At 39.7% G+C, this 15,202-nt stretch overlaps 1 protein-coding gene across 2 annotated transcripts in view; it reads left to right on the top strand.

Annotated features, from left to right (window-relative positions):
- The window catches only part of GXYLT1 (glucoside xylosyltransferase 1), a 60,254-nt gene that overhangs the window by 13,076 nt on the left and 31,976 nt on the right, over window positions 1-15,202 (top strand). Inside the window, 1 exon segment of one of the 2 annotated variants that reach the window (NM_001193857.2) lies at window positions 5,943-6,035. The exons of the other annotated variant lie outside the window; for it this stretch is intronic. Within the exon segment in view, the coding sequence (NP_001180786.2) occupies window positions 5,943-6,035 (93 nt within the window). 2 annotated transcript variants of the gene reach the window in all.

Genomic DNA, 15,202 nt, shown 5'->3' with positions numbered 1-15,202 from the left:
ATGACCACTCTAGCTACTTCCTGCTGGATAGGTGCAATGAAGGGACCCTGCAGTTGTAGTGTCCCCCAGAGGGGAGCTCTCTAGGCCAGTGAAAGTGCCAGTGGGTCGGTCCAGGGGTCCTCGGTAGAAGTTGTTGAGCTCATTTGGGGTTCCATTTGTAAGACCATCTGTGTAGCTTGATGACCTTGATTTTAGAAGAAACAAATTTGACAAGAAGGTTAAAGATACAGGGCCCAAAGGTGAGTAACAGCAAGATGGCTGCCATGGGACCTAGAAAGGGGCAAAGCCATGTTGCCTAACTCCAGAGATTGGTATAAGAATTTGAAAGGCGTTGTCTGATTTCAGAAGCCTTTTCCTGTTAACACCAGGCAGCATCTTAAGCTATCCCTGACTGGTTAGTGTAAAAACAACACTCTTCCCCTAAGAAGGTGCAGAGTCCTCCTTTCTCAGCAGTGAGGAGGTCTAGCCCTCGGCGGTTTTGGAGAGTCCCTGCTGCTAAAGAGTCTATTTGAGATTGTAAAGCAAGGATAGATATCGTTATTTCTTGCAAACTGTTTGAGAAATCCTTTGAGAGTGTGTGGTAGTATGATAATGAAGTAGATAAACCAGCTATCCCAGTTCCTGTAGCAGTAGCCATTCCTAACCCTATAAGTAGGGGTACTAGTTGTATGGCTCTGTGCTGACGGACTTAAGCTTTGATGGGTACTGATAAGGTGTGATTTCCTGGGGCAATATTAATGTTGGGACTTAGAAAGACTAAAGTGCAGGTGCCTGTCCAGTTAGTGGGGAGGCAGATATAGGTCGATGTTCCACATAAGAATATACCTTGGCTGGGTAGATAGAACTGGTTATGTATGTTAAAAAGGTGTGTGAGTTTGTTGTTTTCATTTTGCCATCCTCCTAGAGTACTTGCCAAGGTAGCTCTGATGAGTGGCTGGAAAGGGGTGTTGGGAGCAAACTGAGTGACTCCCTGTGTTCTGTTTTCCTATTGGAGAAAAAAACATTTTGTATCTACTAGGAACTTTCGAGAGAGTGATTGAAAGAGCGGATAAGAAGGCATTCACTAGTGGTGGGGACACTGCTGCAGGGGGTCCAAGGGTGAATAGTCATGCAGGGACTATGTTTGCCATTACAAAACCTGGACTGTTTGTTAAGCAGGGAGGAGGTGATGATTTTGTGGGGCCCTGAGAAGCAGACAAGCCGTCTGAATGGAGCTGTTTGGGTGACTCGGAAGTTACTATGATCAGTTGGGGTTTTTGAAGGAATAGGGTACTCTGTTGTTTCTTTACTGCTTCCATCTCTCTTTCTTCCTCTTTGACTTCTTTGTCTCTCTTTTTCTGACTCTGTCTTTCTTTGACTGTCTCTCTGTCTCTTCCTCTGCCTCCTTCTCTTTGTCTCTTCTGTTCTTCCTCTCTCTCTCTCTGACTTCCTGTCTCTTTCTCTCTTTCCTTTCTGCTGGTCTTTCCCTGCCTCTGCCAGCCGTGTATGCTGCTGTTCTCCTTTCTTTTTCCCCTTTTTGATGGCTTTGGCAGTATAAGACTGTCACCTTCTTTGGTTTTTGCACTGCACGCAGTAACTCCATGATTTCCTTGTGGTATTTAATGGGGGTTCCTGGAGGTTAGGAATTCCCTTTCTTTCCATATTGCAGCATGGGCATGTAGGATTAGATAACCGTACTTGGTGTCTGTATACACATTTTTCTTTTTCCCTTTCCCAGTTCTAAGGCTCGGGTAGGTGCCACTAGTTCTGCTAATTGGGCACTGGTCCCTGGGGGAAGAGGCTTAGTGATGTTTAGGTACGGTTACATCACTAACTATGGCGAGTTCGTGGTCTCGCTGGCTTCAGGAGTGAAACTGCAGACCTTCGCTGTGTTATAGCTTATAGAGGCGGCATGGACCCAAACAGTGAACAGCAGCAAGATTTATTTTTAAAGAGTGAAAGAACAAAGCTTCCACAGTGTGGAAGAGGAGTTGCTGCTGGCTGGCTCAGGCAGCCTGCTTTTATTCTCTTATCTGACCCCACCCACATCCTGCTGATTGGTCCATTTTACAGAGAGCTGATCCACCGTTTTGACAGTGTGCTGACTGTTGCATTTATAATCCCTGAGCTAGACACAGAGTGCTGATTGGTGCATTTACAATCCTCTAGCTAGACATAAAAGTTCTCTAAGTACCCACTAGACTCAGGAGCCCAGCTGGCTTCACTTAGTGGATCCCACACTGGGGCTGCAGGCGGAGCTGCCCACCAGTCCCGAGCCAGGCCTACGCTCCTCAGCCCTTGGGCGGTTGATGGGACCAGGCGCCATGGAGCAGGGGGCGGTACCCGTCATGGGCGCTGGGGCTGTGTGGGAGCTCACCGCGGAGGCAGGGCTCGGACATGGTGGGCTGTAGGTCCTGAGCCCTGTCCCATGGGGAGGCAGCTGAGGCCTGGCGAGAATTCGAGTGCAGCGCCAGCAGGCTGGCACTCCTGGGGGACCCGGCACACCCTCTGCAGCTGCTGGCCCAGGTGCTAAGCCCCTCACTGCCCTGGGCTGGTGGTGCGGGCCAGGCGCTCTGAGTGTGGGGCCCACCGAGCCTGCGCCGGTCAGAACTCACACTGGCCTGTGCGCACGGTTCCCGCCTGCGCCTGTCCCTGTCCCTCCACACCCCCGCGCAAGCAGAGGGAGCCGGCTCCGGCCTCGGCCAGCCCAGAGAGGGGCTCCTGCAATGCAGTGGCGGGCTGAAGGGCTCCTCAAGCGCTGCCAGATTGGATGCGGTGGCCGAGGAGGCACTGAGAGCGGGGGCTGCTAGCACATTGTCACCTCTCAGTTTGATATTAGCAAAAGTATAGGGCTCTTGGTATGGCTCAAAGCTTCACAAAATTTAAACTCATTACTAAGTTGTTCAATGTGTTGGTCTTGTTGAATTTAATTCTCATGTCTGTGGCTTTGTCATCTTGCATCAACTTGGTGTGGCTCAAAGCTTCACAAAATTTAAACTCATTACTAAGTTGTTCAATGTGTTGGTCTTGTTGAATTTAATTCTCATGTCTGTGGCTTTGTCATCTTGCATCAACTTAAAAAAAAGCAAAACATTGCCCAGAAGTACAGTTTAATTGTAATACTGCAAGAGGGTCCTTTGAGTTAGAAGCTCCCTGGTGGATATTTCCTGAGAACAGGGAGTTTGAGGTGTGCTGTCTAGCTCACATGGTTTCTTGAGACTAACGAAGATCAAGTAGTTTCAGCAACTTCTGCATGTTGGCAACATGCATGTTAACTTTTCTAGTCAAATATTTGTAGGAAGATATTTTTGAAATATGGGGTAGTAAAGATATGAAAATGTTAATAGTGGTGGGTAATTACTTTCATAGGCTTTAAAAAATTTTCTAAATGGTACTTAATAACCTGTATTGATTGAAGTATTCATAGAAACACAAATTTTCAAAATTTAATCCTTCTTAAGTTGTAGTAAATAAACAGGATTATCATAAGTAATTATCAGTATTTTGATAAAAAATTTCAAGTTGACTCTAGATATCCCTTGATATAGCGTTTCTCATTCAGGTCTGATTTTAAGACTTATCTGGGGATATTGCTGAAAAATTGAGCTTCTTAGGCCACTTCTCTGGGGGAGGCTTGATTAACTGGATATGGGATAGGATCCTATATCTGTATTTTTGACAAGTGACCTGAAGACCAGGCAGGTTTGGAAAACAACACATAACTGATTTGTAACTTAAAGTACAAGTTGAGGCTGCAAATGGTATTGTTAAATATATATAATTTTAATTAATTTTATAGAAAAATTGAATTTGTCTTTGAGATTTCCATTTCCATTTTTCACTGTTGTAGAGTTTGACAGGGGATATGGAATAACCTGATTAGTTATCTTCTTAGAACAAAGGTACACATTAGGTGTTGATTGTAAATAAATTGTGGATTTGTTGAAATAAAGCTGTGATATCGTCAGTGTCTGAAAGACGGAGATTGTATGTATCTACCTTAAAACGTTTCTTGTGAGTCTAAATGGGTGTGAAAGTGCCTGAATCTGAGAAGAACTCTGTGTTCGTTGTTATTACCATCACTGAGTCTGACTATGTGGTATGAAATCAAAGACTTAAGAAAATACATAGCCATGCTTGAGAGGGTACAAACACAGATTTTCTAATCAAGTCATGTACACATTTTCTTCTCTTTCTGGTTCAGCCTTTTAAATGAAGATATGTAGCCTTTTGTGCTATGCTAGAAAATGGTGTTTCTTTACAGGAAAACAGTTAAAATGTAACTTTTTTCTGTTAAGAAATTCCAACCTTGTTCTTTATGCAGTAGTATACAGAATTACTTAGGCAGCATTTTAAAAACCACCAGTGCCAGACCCTGTTTCTAGATTCTGATTTAATAGGTCTTGTGTGGCACCTCTACCAGAGCTGAGAACCTCTGCCTTAGACTGTTGCCATTTGTGAGAGATGTGATCAGATTTTTGCAAATCAGAAATTTCGTAGGCCATTTGATATAAGCGTAGTAACTCATAATTGAATTCATAGTGAGAGAAAAAGCTGCATAGTGATGAGATAATGAAGTGGCCTGGTTTAGTGACTCACCCTGACTTCATACGTACTTTAGTACCCAGTGACTTTTAGACTATTATTTTGAAAATAAATCACGATGAAAAACAATTTTTTTTGTAATATAAGGTGTTTTCTTTTTTCCTTTTTGGCTCCAACATGCAACCTAACAAGAAAGACCAGACTTGATCCTCCATTTTAGCTTGTATAATGTGGAACCGAGATAATGTAGATAGTGATACTAGGCTGTGAATATCAGCATGATTTCCGGGTTTTTTTGAGGGGAGGGCAGGTCAATTTTTTTTGTTTTTTTTTTTTTTGTTCGAGACAGAGTCTTGCTCTGTTCAGCCAGGTTGGAGTGAAGTAGCACAATCACAGCTTATTGCAACATCAAACTCCTGGGCTCATGCCATCCTCCCACCTCAGCCTCTCGAGTAGCTGGAACTTACAGGTAAATGCCACCATGTCCAGCTAATTTTTTATTTTTAGAGACGGGGTCTTGTTATGTTGACCAGGCTAGTCTTGAACTCCAGCCTCAAGCAATCCACCTACCTCAGCCTCCCAAAGTGCTGGGATTATAGATGGGAGCCACTGTGCCCATCTATGTATGTGTGTATGCATGTGTGAATATGTATGTATATATACATACACAGAGCATGGGGTTGCTGGATCATGGTAGTTCTATTTTCAGTTTTTTTAGGAATCTCTATACTGTTTATTTATAGTGGTTGTAATTTATGTTCCTACTGTCAGTGTATGAGTGTTTCCTTTTCTGTCTTTGCCAGGATTTATTGTTTTTTGCCTTTTTGATAATAACCGTTTTAACTGAGTGAGTTGTTATCTCATTGCGGTTTTAATGTGCATTTCCCTGATGATTAGTGATGTTGACCATTTTCATATACATCTTGGCCATTATGATTTCTTTTTTGGTTTGAAACACCATACAAGTAGTTTGGGTTGAAGATTAATTTAAAAGTATTTAAAGATCTTTTCCCTTTCTGCTAGCATTTGTGGCATTTTTATTATGTTTGAGGATAAGGAAATATTTTGTTTTTCCCAAAGGGATTTTGTTCTAGGGGTATATGTGTAGCCTATGAAGAAAATTTTAGAAGATATATTTATGTGTGTTATCTGAGGAGGGGATTTTAATATCCGATGGAAAAACTCTTTCCCAATCTATAGTATAGTTTACCTTCAAGGTTATAAAGTTCTATTTAAAATAATGGTGCCCTAAGTAAGGGAGAAATCAGTTTTCCAAAATCTTTATCATAGCAATTTGGATTTTCAATTTTATTTGCTTTAAAATAGAACAGTAAGTGACCGTGTTACTGAGTAAATTCCTTGTTAGTTCCAAACCGAAATACTCACATAGGACTCTTATTTCTGTCTTACTCTGTTAGGTGTAAAGATTTCTCTCTGTGTTACTGGAATCCCTATTGGATGCTGCCCTCTGATGTTTGTGGAATGAACTGCTTTTGGGAAGCGGCTTTTAGGTAGGCACTTAATATTTAATTGGTAGATCAGTGTAGGTAAGGTTAGATAGTTGATAATAAAACCTTTGACTGTAATAGGATGTAAAAATGTTTCTTATGATATTATACAAATAATTTATTTTCTGATTGGGTTTTCCATTTTTCCCATTTTGTAGTTATCACTATTTTTTAGTACATACTGTGTATAAATGCTTTAAATTTTCTTAGATGTTAAGATAAGCCACTGTTCTTAAGAAAATTTATGATCTAACTTTTGGAAACAGTTGTTAAAATGATAAACTGGGATAAAAATAGGCTTCTACTGATGTTTACAGATCTATATAATATATTACCATCTATAATATATAATATAATTATATATGATATAAATAATATATATAAGGCACATATCTAAATTAAAGCTGGTATACTGTAGTGGATAGGGACAACTGGAGAAGGATTATATTAGTTATTATTAGAGAGGTCGAATATTGGGGAATAGGAGGATAAAGATAAGTATTTAATGGAGGAGCAAACAGAGGAGCAGCTTCTGGCTACTACTTCCTTTAATGTTTATTGACCTTTTAAGTTACTGACTAGTTTAGCTTTATTTGCTTCTCTGGATAATGAAGGTATTGGGTTGCCTGACCTCTTAGGTCCTTTCCTGCTCTTATCTTCAGTGAAAGAAACAAGTATTGATAAGAATAGGATAAGGCGGTGACTCTCAGACTGTCTCCTTGATACAGTGGCAGAGGGGAGTGGGACAAAGGGTTGAAATGCTGTTCCCAAGAGTAAAATTTATTTGAAGAGCATCTACTTTTACTGCATCTTTATGATTCATTTAAATAGTCTAGGCTGGGTATGGTGGCTCACGCCTGTAATCTCAGCATTTTGGGAGACTGAGGTGGGAGCATTGCTTGAACCCAGGAGTTCAAGACCACCCAGGCAACAAAAGCAAGACCCTGTCTCTAAAATTAAAAAAAAAATTTTTTTTTAAATTTTAAAAATTAGCCAGGCATGTTGGCATGTGGGCTCAGGTGGGAGGATTGCTTGAGCCCTGGAGGTTGAGGTTGCAGTGAACTGTGATCATGCCACTGCACTTCAGCCCAGAGCAAGACTCTGTCTCAAAAAAACAAATAAAATAAATATTAATTCTCATTATATTTGCAACATGCTGTGCTAGGTGGTAAGCACCAGACTTTTGGGTCAGGTTAATGTGGCTCCATCCTTCTGGAGGATGGAGTTTACATTCTGGTGGGAGTTTCACACTAGTAAACCTGAAATTACAATACAGTGTGACAAGTTGTTGCTGTGATGAGTCATCTTAAGGCATCAGGGAAGACTTCCTGGAGGTAGTGACTAGATAATGATCTGGAAATTAGCTAGTTTCAAGGACAGTAGGTGAAGTGTTTCAGATAGGAAGAACTTCATTTTTAAAAACTCTTAATTAAAAAATTTATTTTTAATTGACAATAATTGTAGGAATTTATGGGGCATAAAGCAATGTTTTGATGTCTGTATACATTGTGGACTGATTACATCAAGCTCATTAACATATTTATCATCTTACATATTTATCTTTTTTTTGTAATGGGCACATTTGAAACCTGTTCTCTTAGCAGTTTTGAAATAAACATAATTATCTGTAGTCACCTTGCTGTGCAGTAGATCTTGAGAACTTATTCTTTCTCACTGGAAGTTTGTGTTGTATTCTTTGATCAACATCTTTCCATCACCTACTCTCTCCCACCCCTTCACCTCCAGTGCCTGGTGACCACCATTCTACTCTCTGTAAGAACTGCATTTTAAATATCTATTAATTGTACATATTTTGTAAATTCTTGCATTCTCAATACAGTGTGCATCCCATGAAGAACTGGAAGGGAATAGGTTCAAATCAGATAGTTTAATTATATCCTGTTGCTGTGGAAGAGATTGGGTGATTGAAATTTTAATATGAGCCAAGTGATAATATTCCAATTTTTAAAAATTAACTTTTAAAGATAATCTAACCTTTCAGTTTGGTTGTAATTTTAGATAATTGAAGCTTTTTATGTTTTCATTCTTATGAATATTTGCAAATGAATATAGTATTGACAAGAGCCACTTTGCCTTGCCACGTAATTCCACTAGCTCAAAGCTGGGTAAACTTGAAAACTTCAGCATACTCTGATTTGTACAACCCAGACCTTTTTGTAAATTACAGCTTGAGTAATAATAGTCTTTCCTCCTTATTGACAGCAGGAATGTCCCAGGGAAATTTACCTAGTCAGAATCCTGGTCTCTCTGCTTACCATTCCTTTTGTTTTGGCTCCTCTTACTCATTTTTCTAATGCTCCCAAGTATTCCATGGAATAAATTATATGTGCATGGATACATAATGTTGTAAACCTTGTGCCTGTAACCTAAATTTGAGACTTCAGAAATTATATGCCTTTTCTCTGTTATATTTTCTACCCGTAACGTTGCATCCATTATATCATGCTATTACACACAAAAAAGTAAATATTTTGTGTCATATAATTATGTAATAATCTCTCACACTTAGTTTCTTATTTAGAACTAAGGATTCCCTCACATTTAATCACCCTGTTTCAAATACGCATACAAGCCCAAATGCCATACAACTGCCAAATCATTCTTGCCCTCCATCTCAGTATCTACTTTAATACTGGTAAAGCTTCTTTGGAATCCCCCTTTTGATGTCACATTCTGCCTGGCACCAGGGGGCCCTTAGTTGGGTACCTTACTTTCCCAACTTGAATTGTTTGTATAACTTAGATCAAATCTTACCTGGGGGATCATATTCTCCCGATTAATTTATTATACAGTGAACATAAAATAATAAAAAAAATAAAATTGCCTCAACTTCTATTACAAGTGTTTTCATCATTCATACACATCTTGTGTTTTCATCATTCATATACATCATATGCTTTTACACACTTGTGATTCTGGTGGAGACTAATCTTGAATTTTTTTTTTTCCTTGAGACAGGATTTCACTGTCTCCCAGGCTGGAGTGCAATGGCATGATCTTGGCTCACTGCAACCACTGCTTTCTGGGCTCAAGCGATTCTCCTGCCTCAGTCTCCTGAGCTGGGACTACAGGCACCTGCCACTGCGCCCGGCTGTTTTTTGTAGAGACGGGGTTTCACCATGTTGCTCAGGCTGGTCTCAAACTCCCGATCTCAGGTGATCTGGCCACCTCGGCCTCCCAAAATGCTGAAATTACAGGCGTGAGCCACCACCCCCGGCCTAATTTTGAATTCTGAGCTTAAAATTTTAATACTTTTCAGTGTAGTATGGTCTTCATATTTCTCATGTCAATGGCATCACACTATTCCATTGCCTCTCAAAGTGCTGGGATTATAGACATGAGCCACTGTGCCTGGCTTTATGGCCTTAAAACAAAGGCCATAAACAAAATCAGAAATTCCCACAACAGTTTGCTTTCAATCCTCTCTTTCCCTTCATCAGCAAGCTTCTTTTAAGAGTACCTACCTGCTGGCTGGAGGGGTGTGGCTCATGCCTGTAATTCCAGCACTTTAGGAGGACAAGGCATGCAGATCACTTGAGGTCAGGAGTTTGAGAACCAGCCTGGTCAAAATGGTGAAACCCCATCTCTACTAAAAATACAAAAATCAGCCAGGCATGGAGGCGCACACCTGTAGTCCAAGCTGCTTGGGAGACTGAGGCATGAGAATCGCTTGAACCTGGGAGGGAGAGGTTGCAGTGAACCAATATCACATCGCTGCACTCCAGCCTGGGCGCAAGAGTACCTACCGGTTTTACTTCTGGGTTTTGTTTGGTTTGTTCATTTTTTTGCGATGGTCTCACTTTGTTGCCCAGGCTGGAGTGCAGTAGCACCACCAGGGCTCACTGCTGCCTGGACCTCCTGGGCTCAAGTGATCCTCCTGCCTGAGTCCCCTAAGTAGCTGGGACTACAGGTGCATGCCACCATACCCGAATCTTTTTTTTTTTTTTTTTATATTAGTCAAGACGAGGTCTCGCTATGTTGCCCAGGCTGGTCATGAACAACTGAGCTCAAGTGATCCTGCTGCCTCGGCTTCCCAAAGTGCTGGGATTACAGACGTGAGCTACCGTGGTCAGCCTTGGTTTTACTTCTTTAAATAAAAAGAACTTCACACCTCAACTATCTACCACCTGACTCTTATTCCCATCACCCCACCTCTGAATTATTGTTTTGGGGCTTAATCTTACTTTTCTTACCCGTTTGGCACTGTTTACTACTTCCTTTTTCTGTCAGCTCTGTTAGCCTCTGGCTTTTGAGACCAGACCAGTTACTCAGCTCTTTGATCTCTCTCCTGGACTCCTCTAACTCTGCTTTCTAAATAATCTGCATTTCTTAGGATTCTGCTCTTTTCTCTCCCCATTCCCTGAATAGTTATAGGATAATTTGTTTAACTGATAGCTCCAATTCAGAGTTCTTTTCTGAGAGCCAGACCTGTATTTCCAGTTGCATATTGGTCATTTTTACCTTGCTGATTCAGATGCCTCAGAGACTCATGTTCAAACCTGAACTGATAGTCTAGCTCCTCAGACTTTCCTTCATCTGTGTTTTGTATCATGTTTACAACGGACTTTCTCCACATGTCAGTCTACATTAACTCTTCTTGTCTCCTTTCACACTGTTGCTCCTGGCTACTACTTCTTTCCTTCTCCCTTAACGGTTGTACTCATCACTTCCCATCACTTCTCAAACGATTGTAGTTTCCTCTCACTGCTCACTTCATCTCCCTTCTCTGTCTCCTCTTGGTTATTGTATTTACCACATCTGTTGTGATTGTGAATCTTCACTTCTAGACCTTTAACTCTGCAGGCTGATACTATGTGGTGTTATCATTTAAGTCCCATGCCTAGCAAGGTGTTTGGGAACCAGTGAGAAACAAATGATTAACAGGATCATTTGGGAAGCTTTCCCCAATACCAGGTTAGACTAGGTCACAGTAGGTTAGATGTTTGTGTTGTGAGCCTCTTTAGCAATCTCAGTTTTTTCTATGAAAACAATTACCATGCTTTCTTATTGTTTTAAAAATCAGTCTTTTCACAACAGGCTGCAAATTGTGTGAGGTGAAGATTGTGGCTTTCTTGCCTACCCCAGTGCCTATATGAAAGGAGTTCAAATATTTGTTAAAAAGAATGAATTATATCACTAAATTGTGTTTTAAAAATTATCTGGCTATAAGCATGCACCAGCATTGTGTGAGTGTATTTGGGGTCATCATAACCTTAGCATTATTGGGAATTATAATTTTATCACTTATTAAAATGATAGCTTTTTGTTGATTATTTGTTGAATGTATTTCCACATTTATTTATCTTTTTTCTTTTGTTCTGTATATCATCTATTTGATATTGATATTGAATTTTTAATGTTTATTTTATGAACTCTTAGAATAATATATTTGGTTTTGCCATTGATTGTGAATAAGTTTCTAATTTTTTATTTTACTTTCATTATACAAACTCTAAATTTTAGAATTATCAAAATATAAAAAATATTTTGTTTTAATGTACTAATTTTTCTATGACTTGAGCTTTTTAAAAAATCAGTTATTTAAAATATTTAATCTTCTTTATGGTGGGAATTGATTTTAGATTTGTGAATTATGTGGTCACAGGTGAATTTAATCTTAGCTGTATTATTTTGAGTAGTTCATACTAGTTTTAAGAGATATATTTTTACTGGTAATTTAAAATTATATTTTAGAAATTAATACTTATATTTCATGTTGGATTTTTAGATTTTATTTTTTAATACTTTATATAAAAATCCTAGAGTTTTTTTTAAGTATTTTGTTTTGAAAGTGTTTTACATGCAACTCATGAAAGTAATTTTGCCCGGTGTGATAATTTAACACAACTCTTTTTTTTTTTTTTTTCTTTCTTTCTTTCTTTTAGTCCATTGTGTATTGCTGGGAACAACTCTTTTAATAGTAAGAGAAGAAGGTGTTGTTTTTCTTTTTAAGCACAACAGGCTAAGCAAAAAAGCTTTCCATTTTTGTTCAACTGCAGGTTTTTAAAGATAGCTTCATGGCATTTCTCTTTTAGTTTGAGTAGATGGTTATTTGAAATTTGTTTAGTTTGACTTTATATACGTCAGTGGGAGTTTGTAGTCTAATTATGTATCTTTTTTTTTTTTTTTTTTTTTAGACGGAGTCTTGCTTTGTTGCCCAGGCTGGAGTGCAGTGGCGTGATCTCGGTTCACTGCAAGCTCCGCCTCCCGGGTTTTCGCCATTCTCCTGCCTCAGCCTCCCCTGTAGCTGGGACTACAGGCGCCCGCCATCACGCCTGGCTAATTTTTTGTATTTTTAGTAGAGACAGGGTTTCACCGTGTTAGCCAGGATGGTCTCGATCTGCTGACCTCGTGATCCACCCGCCTCGGCCTCCCAAAGTGCTGGGATTACAGGCTTGAGCCACCGCGCCCGACCTTATGTATCTTTTTATTTTTTATTTTTTATTTTTTTTTGAGATGAGTCTCGGTCTGTGGCCCGCGCTGGAGTGCAGTGGCCGGATCTCAGCTCACGGCAAACTCCGCCTCCCGGGTTTGCGCCATTCTCCTGCCTCAGCCTCCCGAGTAGCTGGGACTATAGGTGCCCGCCACCTCGCCCGGCTAGTTTTTTGTATTTTTTAGTAGAGACGGGGTTTCACTGTGTTAGCCAGGATGGTCTCGATCTGCTGACCTCGTGATCCGCCCGTCTCGGCCTCCCAAAGTGCTGGGATTACAGGCTTGAGCCACGGCGCCCGGCCTATGTATCTTTTTAAATAGAGAATACTAATTTAATAATAGGCTATAAGAACACACTGGAGATTATACTGTGAAATAAAACAAAATGGAAAAAAGTTATTATTATTCCTTTATAGCAGAAATTTGCTTAAAATCAGAAGTTAATTCCTAAGATTTAGAAATTTGTTAACAGTATTTGCATCTAAATTTGTTATGTAAAGCATTCTTTAAGTTTTTTTAATGATAAACCCCTACCTCCCAACTTTTTACTTTGATAAATTCCAAATATACAAAGGTTACAAGAATAGTACAGTAAGCATACCATACATTTTTCACCTAGATATTTATTACTAACATTTTACCACTTTTCTTTTTCTGCCAAACCATTTGAGAGACAGCAGGCATTATGACACACCCCTAAATACATAGATTCATCATGTGTCTCCTAAGAACAGGGACGTACTATAATACAGCCATAATTGTCACTTTAAGTTATTTAACACTTTTCATAGAATATATATTCCTATTCCTATTTTCTTATTTTCCTGTTAATGTACTTTGTATCTTTTCTTCCCCATTCAGGACCCAGCCAAGGACCATACATTGCATTCAACTCAGGCTGAGTTAGTCTCCTTTATTCTAGAACTGTTCCCTAGCCTTTTTTGGGGTGAGAAGGGGCGCTGTTTTTGGTATCTTTTGTGATATTTTTGTTTTTATTTTGCAGAATGTCCCTTAATTTTGATTTGCCGACTGTCCACTTATTATTAGATTCAGGATTTTTGGCAAGATTACTGCATGAGATACTGTGTTGTTCTTTGGGCATGCTATCAGGAGACTTCTGAAGCCATAAGTTTAATATTAAGTTTGATCAAAGGTTAAGGTGATGTTCTCGCATTTCTACACTGTACTAGTACTTTTATCTCCTGTATAATATATGGGGGAAATATTTTGTTAGTATGTGGTTTTAGCATCCACTGATTATTTTTGTCTACTGTTACAGTGGTGATTGCAAAATAGTGAATTTTATAATTCTCTCATTTCTTCTGCATTTATTGGTTGGTATTCATCTTTAAAAAAAGAAGAGTTCCCTCTCCTTACCCCTTTATTTAATATCATTTTTTGACTGATGTGTTCACTTTGTATTTATTTTTTTGAAACACAATCTTGCTCTGTTGCCCAGACTGTAGTGCAGGGGCATGATCGCAGATCACTGCAACCTCTGCCTCCTGGGTTCATGCAATTCTCCTGCCTCAGTCTCCCGAGTAGCTGGGACTACAAGTGTGTGCCACCACGCCCAGCTAATTATTGTATTTTTAGTAGAGACGGGGTTTCACCATGTTGGCCAGCCTAATCTCAAACTCTTGACCTCAAATGATTCACCCACTTCGGCCTGTCAAAGTGCTGGGATTACAGGTGTGAGCCACCGTGCCCGGCCAGGGTTCACTTTATAAATTTAATACGCTATCATTCATTACTGTCATACTTTTCATACGCAGGTTATGTCAGCTTTAACCATGGGAGCCCTCAGATATTATCTTTGAATCATCTGAAGAATTTCTTCTAATCGTATATCTGTAGAAAAATAAGTTTGACTTTAAAATCTCCTTTTCTATTTACATTTCTTTAAATCCACATAGACTTTTCTCCTGTTCATATTGTGATCAAAAGAAAGATTTTTGTAGACCCTGGCAAGATTCCGCCATTCAATTGGGGCCAACATAATTTGAATGACTGCTTCCCTATAACTGCTTAGAAGGTTTTAGTTATCACTTCTTATCATGTAGAAGCTTACTTTAGATTTTTTTCCAGTTGCAATTGATTTTCCTGTCTTTTAGGTCTAGGGGTAGGGTGGTTGTCAGAGACATATTTTAACTGTGTTTTTTGTGGTCAGTTTAGGAGTTGAGCCTGTACTGTATATAATACTTTCACTCAAAAGGATCCCAAACAGAAAAGGAAATGTGATGTAGTTGACAGTACTCCTGTAGAAATTGGTGAAAGGAGTGCTGGCAGTGTGACCAAAATGATCCTTGCTAAAATACCTGGGAGGAGTTCCTGAGACTGATTTTTAGAGGGACTTTTTTTTCTTGAGAAACATTTGGGTATATTATTATTTAAGGCATCACCCAGCACCCAGGCTGGAGTGCACTGTGACATGATCACAGCTCTCTGCAATCTTGAACTGCTGGACTCAAGCAACCCTCCTGCCTCAGCCTTTGAGTAGCTAGGTGTACACGTGTGCACCACCACACCCAGCTAGTTTTTTTGTGTGTGTGGATGCTGGGTCTCACTGTGTTACCCAGGCTGGTCTCAAACTCCGGACCTCAAACTCTCCTCTCAACTTGGCCTCCCAAAGTACTGGAATTACAGGTGTTAGCCACCATACCAGGACTTGAGGCTGTTTTTTCTTAAGGTTTAATATACTTCTTATCTGTGTATGT

Source organism: Macaca mulatta, chromosome 11 (assembly GCF_049350105.2).
Source record: "Macaca mulatta isolate MMU2019108-1 chromosome 11, T2T-MMU8v2.0, whole genome shotgun sequence".
Taxonomy (NCBI): Eukaryota; Metazoa; Chordata; class Mammalia; order Primates; family Cercopithecidae; genus Macaca; species Macaca mulatta.
Note: the sequence above shows the minus strand (reverse complement) of the source record. Positions and strands in the feature narration are given on the sequence as shown.